Genomic DNA, 20,000 nt, shown 5'->3' with positions numbered 1-20,000 from the left:
TACTATTAAGTTCTCTATATCAAGAAACAAGTCTAGTCAGCCTACTTCTGAAAAGTTCTACAGTCTCCGACACCTCACCTAGAACTGCTACCGAGGCTTATGCTGGATTATGTTCTTGACTGCGAATATTTTATACTGTGCATATGTGATAGGTCATCAAATGGCTTAGTATTTAAGGATCTTTGTATACAAACACATATCTTCTCTCTTCCGTGCCATGTTCCAGTTTGTCCTATATCTGTGTCTATTTCTACTGTGATGAGATCTGAATTCAAATGTGTAATGTGATAATCACTCTATGTCTTTACAGTATAACACACAAGCACATGCTAACACTTCTCTACTTTTTAATGCTTAATGTCTTATGTCAGCTAAAAGTATAGGCCTAAGAATCAGTAACAAAAAAGGGAGGAAAAAATGTAAATATGTAGGTAGTAAGGTTCCAATAATCTATATATCCAAATGATGTTATTTCAACCAAAGTCTAGATAAACAGGTATGCAGTAGTTATTTCTGTTCTTTTAAGCATTAAAATCATTTTTGCTTCTTATCACAATCAAAACAAAGACAATGTATAATAAATAGCAATGCTTCCTTTTACAGATCATTAAATTGTCTTTTTTGAGTGACGTTTGTACTACTAATACAGACTGATCCAATGCTTCTTTTCAACTGGAAAAGTTCAAATATTATTAGCTTTTTCTAATAATGTTAACATATAACTATCATTAAAGCAAAAAAAAAACATCTCAACCCTATTGTGTTCAAAGTTTATACTATAGAAACAAAGGAGAATATTAAAAGAACTGATGGTTGTGAATAATGATCTTGAGTTTAAGACATGTTAAGGATTTATGTATGATTGTTTTATTAAAATTGGTAAAATCAAGGTGACATGATCATTTACCTTAATTAGGATGCATATATAAATATATGTATAACAATAATGAAGGGCTTCATATGAAATATGTGTGAAATTTTCAATGATTTAGATAGATTTTTAAAACAATGTGTAACTATTTCTACATAAGTCTTCAGACTAGATGAAAGTTGAACTTTGCAAACTTCAAAAGACAAATGAACTTAATTTTATTCTAATAAGTATAGATCAATTTCTTCAGATAATAGGCTTAATGTAGTACAAATGCATTTATACCATGGTCTGTATATATATATATGTGGACATAAAAATTTACTACATGCACAACAGTGTATAAAATATCTAACTGAGGAAAGTGAAAATTCATAATGCATATTTCACTTAATATGAAAATACTAATATCTACTCCAACCTTATTTCTTAAATATTCAGTTGCATGACCAACAATTTGCAGAAAATGTATTTCCGTTTTTTATCTACTTTCTTCAATAAGCAAAAATATCCAGTACATGTCCATTTATAATAATATCTAATCTTTGTTCATTCATAAATTTTATTCACATAATAAGCAACAATATCCAGTATATGTCCATTTATAATAATATCTAATCTTTGTTAATTCATAAATTTTATTCACAATTATAAGCACTGAAAATAACAGATTGGAAGTTTTAGACCAATGACTTGTCCAAAAGTACTGAGCCAGCTTGTTATGTACCTTTGGCCCTTAAAAGTTGTTAAATCTTTACAGCCTTTATTAAACTCTGCCATTAATTTTGAAGTATTACACGGATGTAACTGATAGAATGGTCTGCCAAGCACAGGATGTTCTTGCTGTGTAAGACTCTCCCACTTTCTATGTAGGATCTGTTCACTGTGCTGTAGATCTACTCTTTTCCACATTTCCTCAAGGGTTAAGAGTTTCCCCGAGTGATAGTAAGCATTAAAAAACAACACAGGAACAGAATAGCTCAGACTGTAGGTAATGTGATATTCGTAGGTTACAATGCCTTTCGAACAAACACTGCTAATTGTTGAAGGATCGGGTGGACACAGATCCTCGTCTTCCGTAATGCCAAGAGCTTCTAGACTGTCTTTCATATCCATGACTTTTCCACTGTCATCTTTATCACATGGAAGAAGGCAATCTTGTGAAACATCTTCAATGCGCTCCAACTTGATAAGATAAAAGTTTCCCTCTTTTTGGGCGTCACCTTTGGCTTCCCAACCGTCTTCAAGTTCCTGTGACAACTTAAGAAACTCTAAGCAGCCACTGGTGAATTCTTCATACGATATAGTGCCCATTGCATCTGATGAAAGGAGAGAAAGAACTTGAGACCTCTTATTTATTCTATAAATCCTAGTGTTAAGTTCTTGAGGGAAGGATATAAAGAGTAAATTTGAAAAACAGAACTTAAGAGAAAAAACAACACAAAAATACAGCTATACATTATGTATGATGATTACATACTGCATTCAGTTTTATCAAAATATTCATACAGTCAGGAAAACAAAAAGGGTATATATGAGTGTCCTACAATAACAGTACAGGAAAATAACATTTGATACTCATCAACACAAGACATAAAATCAATAAAATATTTTGTAAAAGACAGATATTTAAATAATGCATATAAATCATAAATAATTACCATTCCAATGACTTTGAATGAATCAAAGTTGTCTGAAAGTTAAATCACTGCATTCCACTTGGACACACACACATTACCATTCCACTTGAAGCAGCAATGAATCTTTTGAACTTTGGAAGCTTGATGGAGAACCCACCTCTTTGATTTTGATGATCTGTAGATATATGAGAGAATCTGAATAAATATCTTTTAGAAAAAAGATACATACTTTTTAAACACAACAGGCCAAATTTCGATAAATGTTTTCAGAAGTCCAAAGGGCTGTACTACAGAACATAATTTGTGAAATGAAATGTTTTTTTATAGGTTTTATCAATTATGAACTCTGTATAACGGCATTGTGAAATAATATACTATGGCTAGATATTTCAAAATGATAAATAAAGAAGATATGTAATTTTAGTTCAAAATTTCATATTCTATCAGTAACACATTTAAAAAAAAAGGAGAGAGAAACAGACAAAAAAATGCATCCACCTGAGATATAATAAAAAATGCAATAATGAGGATATATCATGATAACCATTGTATTATTATTAATCAATTTGCTGTTGCTACTGTAGTATCCACAAATATCCATTTTTCATCACTTTACCTTGTAAAAGTCTACTCATGCCCAGAAGAGTAATGACTGCTTGGTTATCTACTTATCTATTATGACTATGTGTTTCGCCTTTCATGTATAACACTAAAGAAATGGCAGTAATGGTAAATGCTTCTATGGCATCCTGATCCTGAAAGTTTCCTCGACTAATTTCCTAATTTACTGGAGCACTGTAACTACACTGTGCACTATAATTTCTGACAATAGTTTAGTCCTTTTATGGTGCTTTTCTATCTCTTATTAATAAAACTAAAAAACAATAATTATTGTAATTGGAGACACACTGACCCTGGAGAAGTATTCATTTTTACATGGCCCTGAATTGGGATAAAAAAAATCATAAAAAATCAAGCAGTGAAGTAGTTATTTATTTTTTTCTTTCTGAAAGCAATCATGTCATTGCTTGACCCTCTCTGGACGGGTGGAATGCCCCGTCGTGAGTGGGTTAATACTTGATGAGATGGAAATGAAAATCAAATGATGATTACTATTTATTTAATACCACATGTACAAAAAAAATTATTTATACAAAATACCAGATCAGTTGAATTTCGAGAAGTGTTTTCACAATTGTGGAATCACAGTCTTGTAGTGAGTCACAGAGAAACTGATTTTTTTTTTTTTTTAACCCATTGCAGACGGAGATAAATTTACTTCCCCAGCCTCCAGGATAGGTTTTATTTTAGAGAGAGACCGCTTGAAGCAATATAATTTGAATCATCCCACTCTCTTTCAGTCATTCATTGTAAAACTAGATCGTTTTTTGTGTTTTATTTTTTTGTGTGTTTTATTGAGTTTAGAGACTTATATGTGCCATGTGACAGGCTCTGTCAGTGCTGCAGTAGACTAAAATTGTATTATACTATCCATATTAGCTCATTATTTTCTTTATATTCAATGTGATAGAAGTATTGCTGTTTTATGGGAGGACAAAAGGCAACTTTATTTTTTCGTATTTTTGTGCTGTCATGAACGAATACGAAACATATAACCCACTACAATAAAGATAACAAGAAGAGGTAGGGAAGAGGAATGAAACCTGTGCTTGTGACTGTGAGTGCCACAGTGAAAGGCATCCATATTGGCACAGGAGCACATTTTAGACACTGGGTATGGATTGAGTCACCTTCCTCTTCTCGTTTTGCTTGCACATCTTTCATCGGCGGTACTTTAGAGCAAGGGTTCATCAACTTCATGTGTGCCATCGCTCTATACAGACAGTGCTTGCTAGAGACCGTGGATGGGTGCCATTCAAGGCTCTCTCTCCTGCTGGTGCTAGGAAAAAGTGGTGCCATCTAGGTTTTGGATGTTAAGCTAGCACTATATTACAGTAATTATAGTAATTATGACTGTAGTAGCCATCATCACTCATTCCTTTTTCATAGTACAATAAAATAGCATAGTATTCCAAAATACCCGAATGTCATTATGTCATGACGCCCGTCGTCAGACCAAAGCTCCTACTTCATGTATGTCATGACACCCGTACGCAATGGGTTAAGTAATACATTTTTACTCAAAAAACAAAACAAACAAACAAAAATACACAAAACAAAAGGAAATTGGAATACAATAGGAAAAAATATATTTTTTGGTTCAAGTCAAATTTGAAAGAAGATATACAAGTAATAATCATGAATATCACTATGTTGATAGGCAGATACTTTATAATTACAGAAATGAGTTTAGAGTTCTTACCTTTACTGATAATAGTCCAAACAGATTAACCCATTGCAGACGGAGATAAATTTGCTTGCCCAGCCTCCAGGATAGGTTTTATTTTAGAGAGAGACCACTTGAAGCAATATAATTTGAAGCATCCAAATCTCTTTCAGTCATTCATTGTAAAACTAGCGCGGTTTTTGTGTTTTATTTTTTTGTGTGTTTTATTGAGTTTAGAGACTTATATGTGCCGTATGACAGGCTCTATCAGTGCTGCAGTTGACTAAAATTGTAGTATGTTATCCATATTAGCTCATTATTTTCTTTATACTCAATGTGATAGAAGTATTGCTGTTTTATGGGAGGACAAAAGGCAACTTTATTTTTTTCGTATTTTTGTGCTGTCATGAACGAATACGAAACATATAACCACCTACAATAAAGATAACAAGAAGAGGTAGGGAAGAGGAATGAAACCTGTGCTTGTGACTGTGAGTGCCACAGTGAAAGACATCCATATTGGCACAGGAGCACATTTTAGACACTGGGTATGGATTGAGTCACCTTCCTCTTCTCGTTCTGCCTGCACATCCTTCATCGGCGGTACTTTAGAGCAAGGGTTCATCAACTTAGTGTGTGCCATCGCTCTATAGAGACAGTGCATGCTAGAGACCGTGGATGGGTGCCATTCAAGGCTCTCTCACCTGCTGGTACTAGAAAAAAGTGGTGCCATCTAGGTTTTGGACGTTAAGCTTGCACGATATTACGGTAATTATAGTAATTAGGACTGCAGTAGCCATCATCACTCATTCCTTTTTCATAGCAAAATAAAATAGCACAGTGATCCAAAATCCCCGAACGTCGTGTACGTCATGACGCCCGTCGTCAGGCCAAAGCTCCTACGTCATGTATGTCATGACACCCGTACGCAATGGGTTAATATGTCATGGCCCTTATGCACGGACTTCTGGCAGGTAACACACAAGAGGCATGTCTTCACCTCTCATATGTCTCTGACTTATGGGTTCAGGTAATCTAGTCTCTTGAACAGTCAAAAGTATGGCAAATCATGATGACATTTTAAAGGAAGACACAGTTGCTCTGTAATACTCTTGTTGAAATTTCTCCTTGTTTCCTTCAGGGTATACAGGATGTAGGCAGAGGTCATGGCAATGTTGACAATTCCAAGGTGTTGATGCTTCCTACTGTATAGTTGTAAAACCAATGGACCCCCGTTTTCTTCTGATCAATGATAGCCGGATTGTGATGACTTTACGTCTGGCTTACGGGTTGGCACTGTATGGTGATCTAATTGAGAACTAATCTGATAATTTGTCATCACAGTATGCCCACAATGCCCATAAGTGCTAGTAAAATACTCTCCCTGAGTAGTGGTCTTCACAAAGGTTATAGTTCCCTTTTCAAGGGAGGGGATAGCATTGCATTTGTAATTGGAATCAGCTTCACACAGCATCACAATCTTCACATCATATCTGTGGACAAAAAGAATTAAGTTATCCACCATTGATAATAACAGGTAAGTAATCAGAAATAAAATGCATTTATGTGGAGAGGGAGAGGGAGATAAAGAGAGATTATATTGCAGATTCTCTACAATAACACATGATAACTTACTTTGTTGTCTTGTTAGGGTGTACATCTTGAAGAAACCTTTAAAGGCAAGGAGTTGCTTGTCTACTGTCAGGTGTAGCTCTGGTGTGTAATTCTCCTTACAGCATGATGAGGGAATCATGTAAAAACTGAACATAAACCAATCTATCTTCTGGCAGTCATGCCGCTCTTGTTTTGACATTATCAAAGCAGATCACTCTAAGCAGGAATGGGAAATGACACTGAGATACAGCAGTATACACTCAAAACAACGCTATGTCTTCACTCGTCATCACTCCTGATGAGACGAGAATGCCGCTAGTTCTACAAATCCACTTTTGTGATGTCATGGCAGTGTCCTCGTCTCATTTTGGCTGCATGGAGAGTGTTTTGTAACTTGTGACATGGAAACCCTGGCCAAACATCAATGCAATAAGGGGGATGAGAGCCAGATGCAAAGGATGGTGGAAGGGGTATCCATCACCCCCCTTTCCACCTTAATGACATCTCTGATGATTGCATCACAAGCAACTCCCTCATCATAAAATGAAAGTTCCAAACTGGCTCCTTGAACAGATTTCTCTTGTCCATGTTAAATGCTGAAAAAAATCCAAAATTTCTTAAATCACAAAAAGAAAGAAAGAAAAAGAAAACAAAAACAAAAAAAACTGGCACAACATATTGCAACACACTGGGCTACAATATTATATGCAGTGTGTGAGACAAATATTCACATACCTTGTCATAGTTTGATTAACAACTGTGTCTATAGCACAGTAAGTAAATTTTATATGTATAACAGACTGTTGCTTACGGAGGATTCTTGGGGCCAGATATAAACATCATATAATTCCTTGCTGATTTGAATGTGGAATGTCACACATCCTGGAAATTTCCTTGAACCCATATTGCATGACTTGTGTTTTGTGCATCACGTTGCACCATAACTTGACTATCTCATTCTCTCCAAGGCTAAGTCTCAAAGGGAAGGACATGAAGATTCCAACTTCTGTTTTTATTTTCTCACTCCATTTTTTACCTTTTTATTTTGATTCACTATTTTTTTTTTTCTTTCTTTACTTTACTTTATATTTCACACTCTATCCTCTAAACCATTTCAATATCTTTGCAGTTTAATCTTACTCACACCCTTAAAGAATCAGATTACTGGTTATTATTGCACAATAAAACATAAAAATACAATAAATACAATAATGATATACACAATATATCAATTCTAAAATCAGCTAGGTACCAATATTCATTAAACCTACAAAGAAATGAGGATAGTGCATTCATTAACCATTAACCCATTGTGGACGGGGGATAGATTCACTTGCACAGTCTCCAGGATGGGTTTTATTTCAGAGAGAGGCAACTTTACACAACATACTTCAGCCATTTGTGTGTTTTATTGTATTGAGAGATTTATGTGTCGTAAGACAGGCTCTATCAATGCTGCAGTTGACTAAAATTGTAGTATAGGATCCATATCAGTTCCTTATCTCTTTTATACCCAGTATGATAGTAGTATTGCTGTTTTATGGGACAGAAAAGCAACTACAGATACGAAACATATAACCATCTACTATGAATATAACATGAAGAGGTTGGGAAGAGGAAGGAAACCTCTGCTTATGACTGTCAGTGTCACAGTAAAATGCATCCCTACTGGCACAGGGGCACATTGTAGACACTGGGCATGGTTTGAGTCACCTTCCTCTTCTTGTTCTGCCTTCATCGATGTTACTTTTGAGCAAGAGGTCGGAAACTTGCTGTGTGCCATCACTATATAAAGATAGTGCTTGCTAGATATAATGGATGGGTACCATTCAAGGCTCTCTCTCCTGCTGGTGCGAGAAGAAAGTGGTGCCATCCAGGTTTTGGATGTAAGGTTTGCTTAATATTATGGTGCTTAGAGTAATTATGACTGTAATAGTTATCATCACTCACTCCTTACTCATAGAACAATAAAATAGAACAGTGATCCAAAATCCCCGAATGTCATGTATGACTTGACATCCGTTGTCAGGCCAAAGCTCCTGCATCACATATGTAATGACATTCGTACGTAATGGGTTCAAGACCATTATATGATATGTATTTAAATTTCATACAAAATTATTCAATGACCAAATGATATAAAAATGGTATTTATATAATTAACTTGGATATATGTCTCTTACAAATGAAAACCAAATAATTTTCCAGAATAAAGCTGTGAGAAGGTAAAAATAAATAAAAAAGTAAATAAATACTTTATATAGTAATCCAAATGATGCAGTTTAACCATTCAGAACAGTTCAGAATCAGTTATTGTATCGTGAAAATGTGAGTACCTTTGCTTTATTGTTTCTAAGTTAGGATATACGCTGATGACACAGGATATAGATTGATGATACTCGTACAAGGTTTATTGTCAAGTAAGGAAAGTCTAATCTCTACCCTGATAGAATATAGATTGAGCGTGTTTCTTGACCTCCTAACTATAGCCTCAATAGGCACAGAGGCAACCCATTGTTGTGCATATAATAAATCACAAGTGTGAATAACTATTTCACATTGGACAGACATCACACAGCGGGGAATAAAATTTGTGTCCCCCCCTTCAAAAATTACAATTGAGAAGCTAAATGTTTGAGTCAATTGTGAACATCAGATTCATTCTAGTCACATTTCAATACATAAGAAATTTTGAGTTATTTATATGAGTCATGTTGTCATAATGAGAAAACAAACCGAATGGTCATAATCGAAAATTTTTCGTCTTTTATGGACAATTAACCCATTGCGTACGGGTGTCATGACATACATGACGTAGGAGCTTTGGCCTGACGACGGGCGTCATGACGTACACGACGTTCGGGGATTTTGGATCACTGTGCTATTTTATTTTGCTATGAAAAAGGAATGAGTGATGATGGCTACTGCAGTCCTAATTACTATAATTACCGTAATATCGTGCAAGCTTAACGTCCAAAACCTAGATGGCACCACTTTTTTCTAGCACCAGCAGGTGAGAGAGCCTTGAATGGCACCCATCCACGGTCTCTAGCATGCACTGTCTCTATAGAGCGATGGCACACACTAAGTTGATGAACCCTTGCTCTAAAGTACCGCCGATGAAGGATGTGCAGGCAGAACGAGAAGAGGAAGGTGACTCAATCCATACCCAGTGTCTAAAATGTGCTCCTGTGCCAATATGGATGTCTTTCACTGTGGCACTCACAGTCACAAGCACAGGTTTCATTCCTCTTCCCTACCTCTTCTTGTTATCTTTATTGTAGGTGGTTATATGTTTCGTATCCGTTCATGACAGCACAAAAATACGAAAAAATAAAGTTGCATTTTGTCCTCCCATAAAACAGCAATACTTCTATCACATTGAGTATAAAGAAAATAATGAGCTAATATGGATAACATACTACAATTTTAGTCAACTGCAGCACTGATAGAGCCTGTCATACGGCACATATAAGTCTCTAAACTCAATAAAACACACAAAAAATAAAACACAAAAACCGCTCTAGTTTTACAATGAATGACTGAAAGAGATTTGGATGCTTCAAATTATATTGCTTCAAGTGGTCTCTCTCTAAAATAAAACCTATCCTGGAGGCTGGGCAAGCAAATTTATCTCCGTCTGCAATGGGTTAACGAATGCCAATTTGGTTTTACATATATCACTTTTTGACAAGCCTCTGCAAGTAAGTCTGATTAATTAATTCACCTTGTCCAATATCGTACCACGAACTTAACGAAGATATGAGGAAGAAGTAAATACCCTCAGCCACCTTCCCTTTCCTCCACGAGTGTTTGTAAACAGTGAAGAAAAGATATCAAATGAAAGAGAGTAAAGTTACTATATCAAGCATTGAAATATTGTGATCCCTACAATGGTCACTAGCGCCGTCTACTGAGATAACGTGGTATTTTACTTTCTGATTCTATTAATTACATTGTTTGATTTCATCTTTTCCATATCCATCACGTTTTATGTGTCTTATAATTGATCATGATTGCTAAATATTTCTAGTCCACGATTAGAAAATCGTAAAAAAGTTAAACAACATACTTTATGGCTGCCATCTATCGGCTGTAAGTAAAGCAAAGTGACCGGGATGACCAGATTTCAATGAGCATTCTCATCTTTGCAGTGAAGTAACGTTCGAGATTGAACAATTTATTACAAGTAACATCATAGTGAATATCATCAAATATACTATCAATAATAATTTAGCAAACATATACAGAGAAAAATAGTAAATAGTTACAATTCCTCTCACATAATAAATACCATTTCAATTCTCTATTCCTTAATAAGTCCCGTTCGGGGAGATAGGTTGTGCTTTAAATATTAATATATTTCTACACTGACTTGATTCAGAAGTAAGGTAACAAAAATGCAAAATAATAAAAAAACGCGATATACAAGAGATTAAAATCCCTCCAACAACTATTCACAGTCTCATTTGGTCCGCCTGGATAGAGTTTCTAATATCAAATATAACCATATTCATACCCGTCACATGAAATAAAATACACAAAACTACAAACAATAAAAAGATATACGTAAAACCAAGGTTTACAATACCTCTAACAAGTCCTTGCAATTGCCCCTCCTTCCTCCTGATTTCCGTTAGGGTCCGAGGGTCTTGGGGTTTGTTTTGAAGGAACATGTGAGACCAGGACCGAGCGAGAGCCAAGTGTGAGAGGGAAATTCCTTGGTTGTTTTCTTGCTGTAGGATAAAAGTTTTGCGTTATTGTCTTATGAAGTTGGCATTGGTTTCTGAGGATTATCGCTTAGGTTATATCTTTGGGGTTATTATTATTGTCATGGTGAGGGAGAACATGTGAGAGAGAGGTACGGAGCGCCAGGTGGGAAAGGTGGATTGTTTGGTTATTTTGATTTGCAGTTAGACTATTTTATTCTTTTTGCTTGTGTTGATTTTTTTTTTTTTGAGAGGGATGCTTTTTCTTTATGAGTAATGAGTAAGGTGGCGAATAGAGTAAAGGCATTTTATGTCAATTCTTAGATTTCATATTTATGCCCAAAGCGTTTATCAAAATTTGGAAAATTTCATTATGAAAATGATGCTTTTGAAGACAAAATTTACATTGACTTCATCACTTAAATGTGACTAGAACAAAGCCAATCTTGATATTAGTCACAACAAACCTTTAGTTTCCCAGATAGGTTTCTTACTCAGCGGTAAACTTGTTGGTCACATTGTCTATGTGTATCCTGTGAGGCTAATGTATATCATATACTGGAACCAATATTGCAAACATGATACTTTAACTAGCTTGAAATAAGTTTGAAAAGCTGGTTTCACACAATATCGAAGCAATAAATAACAAAATCATAATGATTGGCTAGTCAACCTAAGGCTTGGCCTTATTGATTGTTGACTTCAGACAGAGTGAACGCTCTTAAATATTCTTTTTGAGATATGGCTCTTTCCAAGGAAGGGAATGTCATAATCTACAAGATGTTAGGCCTACGCATTTGAAATATCCTGGCGCTTCAACCTTTTGGAGCCAAAACAGCCCTGTCAGCAAACAGGTTAACCCTATTGAACATCTTAAGATGTTAAGAGTGGGCTGGGTATCTTAAATTGTGTGTTCTCTATTCTTTTCTAGACTTATGGTCTGACATAAGAGTATGTATGTGATATTAGCCAAATGATATTAATTACCCATAGGTATAATTTCAACAAATGGGAAATACGAAATTGCTCTGACCCCTCAAAAAATCTTGTAATTTTTTAAAGGACTTAGAAATAGATTGGTGTTGGTTTATAATCCTGGTTCATAACAAGTATTGAGTAAGCATGTTATATATTTTCATGTAAAGAAAAAACTTTTATTTGAAGTGTTATTTTTTATTCAAGTACTTTGGATGTTGGAGTCTCATGATTTAGAATAATGCCAAAAATAGGGGGAGATTTTTAGAGGTGTTGTGTGTAATTGGTACAGAATAGTTTTTACTTTTACTTTGTTTTATGTTGGATATAGTTAAGATTAATGTTCTCAGTTATTTGTATTAAACTTGTAATCATATATTTTCTCACTAAAAGAATTAAAGAAATATATTAGGAGAAGTCTGTCACCATAGACCAATTAACATAGTTAAATTTTACATTGCATTTAAGGTTATTGATTTATGTGCAAAGCATTTGTACTTGTAAACCTGAAAAGTTTTCCGTTAAGTATACATAATTAGTTCATTGATTACTTAAACAATCCTGACTTACAGATTCCAACAAAATGGCTGTTTCAAATGGACGACCTGTCAAGAAACCTCGGGTAGTGGAAGAGCAACTGGACTCAGATGAGAGGGACTTAGAAGAGGTTGACAGCGGCTCAGACAACTACGACTTTGAGCCAGGGGATGACTTGGAGGACATCAAGCAAGAAGTGGAGGACTGGAATGACACACTAGAGGAAGTGGAAATGGAACAGGATGATTTCACCGAAGAGATCAAACAGGAGGAGGATAACGATAATGAAGGATTTAAGGGCAAGGACTCAGCAGAAGGCAGGAATGGTCAGCAGGAGGGAAAAGCTTGGGGCGAGGGGGACGACAACTTCGGTGACGTAGAATCTGGCAGTGAAGATGAGGAATCTGGTTCAGAGAAGGGAGGAAAGAAGAAGAAGAAGAAGAAGAAGAAAGTGAAAAGTAAAGGTCAGACTAAAAAGACAGTGAGAATAGTGACTGAGAGAGGAGATTTGTCTGACTCTGACGCAGATGATTTAGAAGAAGATGATGGCGACGACAACGACAGTGCTTCCGAAAGTGGTGACGATGGGGAGGAGGACACAAAGGAGGGAGGCATGGGATTGGCTAATGTTTTAACGAAGATTTTAAAGTCAAAGAAAAAGGGCAAAGAAATCCTTAATAAGGCTAAGAAAGACAATGATAGAAGAGTCAGATTTGATGAAGACTTTGAAGTTGTAGATGATAAAGGAACTGTTAGAAAGATAGTGAAAGAAGAAGAAGTCAAAAACGAAGTAAGAGTATCGCAGTTTCAAAAACAATTAGAGGTAAGTTAATCAGTTGTTTTGTTTGTATCTTTTTTCACATTATTTCCAAAGAATGGCTTGTATTTGTGATTATGATGCCTATATTAAAGAGTTTCTCTTTTTTTCAAAGGTCTATATTTTTAATTTTATGGATAGTCAGTAAATCTACATTCATAATATTGGATTGTTAACAAACGTCATACTGTACATGATTTGTCATACATACATTTTGAAAGCAGCATCTTTCCATCTCTTTTTCCATATAGATAAGTTTATAAAGAAGTGAATATTTACATAAGTATGACCTCATTTCAGAGAAGAGCATGGATTAACATGTTTCACGTAAAGCCAACGATATTAGATGATCGTGAAAAGGAGAAGAAACTAAAGGTTATGGCCACCCAGTAAGTATAAAAAAAAACATTAGATTTTTCCATTTTGTCAAGAATCAGAAAACTAAAGTGGTTGATATTTCCTTTGTAATATTATATTGATTTGTTTTATATGTACCGATATTCTGTACAATTATATTTTTATGTTTATATATATATATATATATATTATATATATATTTATATATATATATATATATATATATATATATATATATGTTTATATATATATATATATGTGTGTGTGTTAATATATGTGTATATCCAACTGAGTTATGTTAAGTTGAAAGGGAAGGTAAAAAAAAAGCTAGAAAAGATATTAAATTATGTTTACTAAAAATTACCCTGGGGAAAAAAAAGTGTGTGTGTGTGTGTGTGTGCATTTCTATGTATATCTATATATGTATATCTATATATGTATAAATAATATATATATTATATTATATATATATATATATATTATATTATATATATATATATATATATGTATATATATATATATATATATATATCTTGCTAAAGGTGTGATACATTCACAGTATATAGTCTTATTTAAATAAAAATTCTTGTCTTTCAGGGGTGTTGTACAGTTATTTGGTGCCATTGAAAAGCACAAAAATATAATCAGCAAGAAAATGGCAGAGACCAAGAGCGTCATTGGTAGAGAAACGTTGCTCGAGAACACGGGAAAAGAGGAATTCCTGAGGGTGCTCAAGAGGAAGGGCAAGCAGCTGGAAGATGTGTATTCAGAAGACGAGCTTAAAAAGGTGAGATTTTTACTCCTGCTTCTTTTTGTTGATAAGTATAATTGATTAAGTATGGATTGATGATGATCTCTTACATACAAAGGGTTCTCGGTCCCAAGTTGTGCTGGCAGTCATCTATTGTTATTTTTTATCTTGGGTCAGAATGCCACACGTAGTGTCTGCTGATCAATTTCCTGTTTACGAGTAGTCTAGATAGGATATTTTAGGACAGATTCCACTTGTATCTTTATATTATAAGCATAAAAAATAATGGTCTAAATATTGTAAAATAATGCTGCACCCCTTCTCCTCCCCATACACGTGTGTACATCTTTTATATATACTTTATATACATAATAGTAGCTTGATTACTATAGTTCTGTGCAAGGTGTGTATTGTCTTTATGATATCTTTTCCATTAATCAGCAAGTAGTTATGCAATGCAAGAAGCCTTAAACCAGATTCTTAGAAACACCTATTCATGAACACAATGCATTTTTATTAATATATATATATTTTTTTTTCCCCTTCTTTTTTTTTTTCTAGGAATTCAAAGAGGAGCCAGATGAAGTTCCAGGAAAGAAGCCAAGGTGGAGTGTCCTGTCGGATAACTTTTACAAAGAACCAACATTACAAGGGTGGGACCAAGAGAGTGACGAAGACGAATAAGGTGTTATGTAATTGATATGTTTATATATTAACATATTTATGTAATATGCAATCAAATTCATGAGATTTATATGAAAAGGTGAAAAAATAAAGATTTTTATAAGTCTAGTTTTCCTTTAATTTGCTTCTTTTTTCTATAATAGTCTTTATTCCTTACTGCTCTTGTTATTATAATAATGATAATCATTATTTTGATTATCATAATTATAATTATTATTATTATTATCATTATCATTATTATGTATTAATTATACTTACTCTCAATTTTCTTGACAGATACAGACCGTTTTATTTATTTTTTAGTTATATAGTTATTCTTTATTAAGGACATCCCATGCATGATTTGGCATACAACATGCCTAAGGTTTGTGAACAAAAAATTATAATAATTTTATTGGGATGACTGTACGAGGAAAGTGACATTTCACAATAGAACATTTATAGTTGTTCTGCCAACACTAGCTAAGTAACCTGTCATTCAGTGACGTACTTTATTATACCAAATAAAGAATGCACTAGATGACTACAATGTCAGATAATAATAATGTAACATTAAACAACTTAAAAAAAAAAAAAAAAAATGGGAATCCCATTTCACCTCTATCATCTGATATATAAAATGTTAAAAAAATCACAATCATAATGATTTAGATGTTAAGCCATTGCAGACAAGTGTCATGACATAAATGATGCAGGAGTTTTTGGCATGACAGCAAGCATTGTACCGTACATAACATTGGGGTATTTCGGATCATTGTTATTTTATTGAACTACGAGTAATGACTGATTGATGATGACAATTGTAGTCATGATTACTATAATTGCCATAAAATTAAGTTAAATGGGGTTTACCTAAAATCTAAAACTTAGATGTAACCAGTTTCTCCTAGCACCAGCAGGAGAGAGGGCCTTGAATGGCACCCATCCACAGTCTTAAACAAGCAGTATCTTTAGAGAGTAGTGGCACACAGTGATGAAGGATGTGTAGGCAGAATGAGAAGAGGAAGGTGACTCAAATCCTGCCCAGTGTCTATAATGTGCCCCTGTACCAGTAGGGATGCCTTATACTGTGGCACATACAGTCATACATACAGGTTACTTCCTCTTCCCTACCTCTTCATGTTGTCTTCAATGCAGATGGTTATATTTTTCGCATTCATTCATGACAGTACAAGAATACGAAAAAACAAAGTTGCTTTTTGTCCTATAAAACAGCAATACTTCTATCACACTGAGTATAAAGAAAATAATGAGCTGATATGGACCCTATACTACAGTTTTAGTATGACATATGACACAGATAAGTCTTTCATTACAATAAAACAAAAATGGCTCTAGTTTTATAATGAGTGACTGAAAGAGATTGGGAAAAGTCAAGGTATGTTGCATGAAGCTGCTTCACTCAAATAAAACCCATCCTGGAGACTGGGCAAGCAAGTCTATCCCTGTCTGCAATGGGTTAAACTAGCGAGAGAAAATGATTATATTAATCATATATATACTGGAACAATTATTCAGGATCAGTAAAACACTCTTTTGATAGCAAGTATTAACTGTAAAACAGTTCTAAATTTTATGTGTATTGTGAACTTGCTGTGGGGTGATTTCTAAATGAAATGGTTGATTATTGTGCTAAAATTGTTAAGAAAGCTGTGAATATATATATATGTATATATATATATGTGTATATATATATGTATATATATATGTGTATATATATATGTATTATATATATATAATATATATATAGATATATATAGATATTTATATGTATATATATGTATATATGTGTATATATGTATATATGTATGTATATATGTATGTATATATATATATGTATATATATATATATATATATATATATATATATATATATATATATATATATATATATATATATATATATATATATATATATATATATATATATATTCTTGACAGTACTTAAAACTTTTAATTCATTGCCATCTTAAATTCCAAACCTTGAATACATCAGTGTGGACATTGTGAGAGTAGCAAAGATTATAAAACACATCTCATGGGTTTGCTTCTCATGGAATGCTCTTAAAACTAGTTAGATGTAAATACAATTGGCAGTGTATACATATCTTGTATCTATTATCTATCACTTCTACAGTGATGCAATAACTTGTGAATGTAAGATTTCTTGATCAGAAATGTAAATATGATGAGAACTTATAATTTATTGAAAGTTAAACTGGTTAATGTAAAGTATTACAAAAAACTGTGTATCTATTCAATGTTGTGGAACAAGTTTAGCAAATGGATAAGAACAATATTCTGTAGAAATGTTATGAAATGAAAATTAGAAATTTCAGTGCTAGATATATAACACATTTGAATTTTACATCTTATTGAGAATGGCCTTAGTGCAAAGTGCTCATTGCATATCTTGTATTATGAGTTTACTCCTCTGTCATACCTTTGTAACATGAAACTTTGTTGAAATAATCTGCATTCTCTCATTGGTAGACTATGTTTTTTAAATGAATAAGCAGATATTGATTTTATTTGAAGATGAACAACAATAGTTTACTTCATTTTCATAAGATAGTAAACAAGGAAAAATCGTCAAAGCACAGCAACACAGCTATGAGACTAGGTAGTTGAAGTTTTGAACACTAATAAATATTCATCCTAATGTGACAAGAAAATGATACATACATTATATACATTCTTGTATAGATAGACAGATATGGATATAGCTATGATAATACAAATTAATACATAGTGGAGTTTCCAAGTAATGAGACCAAAAGCAAAAAATAGATAAGCAGAACCATTAAATACATAAATAAATATACACACATAAATAAATAATATTAAGCAGAGTCTACCGAGTGAGCCAGTCCCAGAAATCAGTTCACTGGCCTAACCATCATGGACGTCGTGTTGAGGGAGTAGGAAAGGCCCGTCCATGAAAGGTAAATGATCCCTTGGCCGTCAGAGGTGTGTGCTCCCCCAAGGTAAGGTCCGTTGAGATTGCAGGAGAGGCAGGCTACGTACCACCATCCTCCCGGGAAGCTGATGGTGGAAGAAAAGGCAGATGATGATGCTGGATATTGATGAAACTGAATATGGTGTATAGTTGAAATGGAAGTCGTTATTGTTGTATGAAATTACATATGATAAATGGATGAAGTGGAAAATGTTTTGGTATGAGCTGATGGATAACCAAACTGTACATCCTAATAGTAAGAAATAACTATATTATTATTATTGGCAGTTATGTTGATACTTTTTAAAAAGAAAATTAAAATAATAAGAACAGTAAGGGGTCATTTCGTTACATGATCATTTTTTTATTCCATAGTAAATAATTATGCAAAAACAGTGGGCGACACCGCATTTCTCTTGATAATTTGTCTTATTACTGATCTACTGGTTATTCAGAAATTTAGTAAAGTGACTGACTGATAATAATGACTATGAAGATAGTAATAACTGATAATGAAAATGGTAATAATAGTAATAATGATGATAATAGAAATAACAATCACAGTCACATTACTGAGAGGTAAATGCACACTCATCTGTGGTAATTTTACATCTACAGGTAACCTATGTTTGAATATCAAAATCCAAAGACCTGTTCCATGTCTTGAACGAAAAAGACAAAGTTCTATTTTGTCGGTGTCCCAGGAGAGATGACAAGGTTGGTGGCTCATAAATGTCCGGATTAGGATGCAATCTACGACAAATATCAAGCGAAAAATAGGTGCCGATGTGCTCGTTGCTCGTGGTTTCACTTCGTGTCCGGAAGTCTTTTTGCCGATTCACAGCCTGCAGAAGTACGCGCTACTTTTGCGGTGAAGGTAAATCTCTCAGAACTAAGCTGAATATTTCACCCTGGAAGCAAAGCCCCTTGCTATCCCTACGACTCTACACGCCTCTCATTAGAGATGCAACTGTAAAGTCATCCACACGGACTCGATACGTTGTGTTATGAAGTGCTTACTTGTAATCAAAGATACTACCATTAGACCTTGTTTATAATTCTCCTCAGTCCCGCCTGCGTGATGGCTCTATCGTTTTAGTTTCGGGGCCATCTCATTCTTACCAGCATGACTGTGTAGTTATTTATTACGGCCTTTGGCTGTAGGAGACGTGGTTCATTTTCATAGGAGGAACCAGAACCCCTATTCTCTTGTTCACCACAAAGGTCAAGTTCACGAAGGATTTGTTAAGCAATACTTCGATCTGAACTAAGTAGTACATCGATATAGATTGCAGACAACAGACTCATGCAAGGCTCTGGCTGAGGTATATCTCAAAACAGTCCCCCTGAGGTCAAATGATTAATTGTACAAAGAAACGTGATTAAGATATGAAAAAGTTGGCGGCAGTTTTTGATCAGCGAAGTGACGTGGTGAGAACATGAGCAGTGACTGAAATTAATCAAACATAGAACATTGATGGTTTATGAGAAACAGAGATTATTGGCGGCTTAGTGACGTTTCCTCAGTTACAATAATACATGAGTAAATATATACACATTAGCAGAGGCTAGATACTTACGCAGCTGCACAATTCCATCCTGCGCTATCCAAGTCTTTATCAATTGTCGAGAAAAAGGAGCCACTGTGGTAACTCATGGAGTCCCCGGCCGTCCCCGAATATCCGGAGGCGGTCATCTGAAAGTTGTTCTCAATACCCGACACTGAGAAAAGGCTGTACTTGGCCCATCTGGTTAAGCCAGTGAAGTCACTGAGGTCGATGCGAAGTTCATGCGGTGTC

At 34.4% G+C, this 20,000-nt stretch overlaps 4 protein-coding genes across 22 annotated transcripts in view; 2 read left to right on the top strand and 2 right to left on the bottom strand.

The window, feature by feature from the left end:
• LOC122248039 (uncharacterized) overlaps positions 1–889 on the top strand; it is a 48,023-nt gene extending 47,134 nt beyond the window's left edge. For all 9 annotated transcript variants that reach the window (XM_086540660.1, XM_043007822.2, XM_043007824.2 and 6 more), the window contains one exon: positions 1–889. This exon is cut by the window's left edge and continues 944 nt beyond it. The gene's annotated coding sequence lies outside the window, so the exon portion shown is untranslated.
• A 526-nt stretch (positions 890–1,415) lies between these two features.
• Positions 1,416–10,543, bottom strand: Atg10 (Autophagy-related 10). Of its 10 annotated transcripts, none has more exons than XM_043007834.2 (3): positions 10,485–10,543; positions 2,533–2,686; positions 1,416–2,190 (listed from the first exon to the last, which is right to left on the bottom strand). In XM_043007834.2, the coding sequence occupies exon 3, from the start codon at positions 2,183–2,185 to the stop codon at positions 1,520–1,522; it is 666 nt and encodes a 221-aa protein (XP_042863768.2). In that variant the 5' UTR covers positions 2,186–2,190; positions 2,533–2,686; positions 10,485–10,543; the 3' UTR covers positions 1,416–1,519. The 10 variants fall into 10 exon arrangements, 9 of the variants coding, with proteins under 9 accessions (XP_042863768.2, XP_042863762.2, XP_042863770.2 ...); XM_043007828.2 differs by lacking the exon at positions 10,485–10,543 and adding an exon at positions 10,157–10,309; XM_043007836.2 differs by lacking the exon at positions 10,485–10,543 and adding an exon at positions 10,140–10,298 and having other exon boundaries at positions 2,610–2,686.
• A 495-nt stretch (positions 10,544–11,038) lies between these two features.
• LOC122248043 (uncharacterized) lies at positions 11,039–15,348 on the top strand. Of its 2 annotated transcripts, none has more exons than XM_086540654.1 (5): positions 11,039–11,117; positions 12,669–13,456; positions 13,751–13,839; positions 14,405–14,594; positions 15,120–15,348. In XM_086540654.1, the coding sequence occupies exons 2-5, from the start codon at positions 12,680–12,682 to the stop codon at positions 15,240–15,242; spliced, it is 1,179 nt and encodes a 392-aa protein (XP_086396780.1). In that variant the 5' UTR covers positions 11,039–11,117; positions 12,669–12,679; the 3' UTR covers positions 15,243–15,348. The 2 variants fall into 2 exon arrangements, with proteins under 2 accessions (XP_086396780.1, XP_086396781.1); XM_086540655.1 differs by having other exon boundaries at positions 11,078–11,150.
• A 1,833-nt stretch (positions 15,349–17,181) lies between these two features.
• Positions 17,182–20,000, bottom strand: part of LOC122248047 (uncharacterized) — a 9,847-nt gene continuing 7,028 nt past the window's right edge. Inside the window, exons 4-5 of the mRNA XM_043007845.2 lie at positions 19,782–20,000; positions 17,182–18,287 (exon numbers count right to left, since the gene is read on the bottom strand). The exon at positions 19,782–20,000 is cut by the window's right edge and continues 267 nt beyond it. Of these exons, the coding sequence (XP_042863779.2) occupies positions 18,122–18,287; positions 19,782–20,000 (385 nt within the window). The 3' untranslated portion in view covers positions 17,182–18,121. The remainder of the gene's footprint in view (positions 18,288–19,781) is intronic.

The sequence above is a fragment of the Penaeus japonicus genome, unplaced genomic scaffold (assembly GCF_977035675.1).
Source record: "Penaeus japonicus unplaced genomic scaffold, GWHDUDI00000001_assembly GWHDUDI00000010, whole genome shotgun sequence".
NCBI classification, from domain to species: Eukaryota; Metazoa; Arthropoda; class Malacostraca; order Decapoda; family Penaeidae; genus Penaeus; species Penaeus japonicus.
The sequence above is the reverse complement of the archived record's forward strand: the minus strand, read 5'-3'. Positions and strand labels throughout refer to the sequence as shown.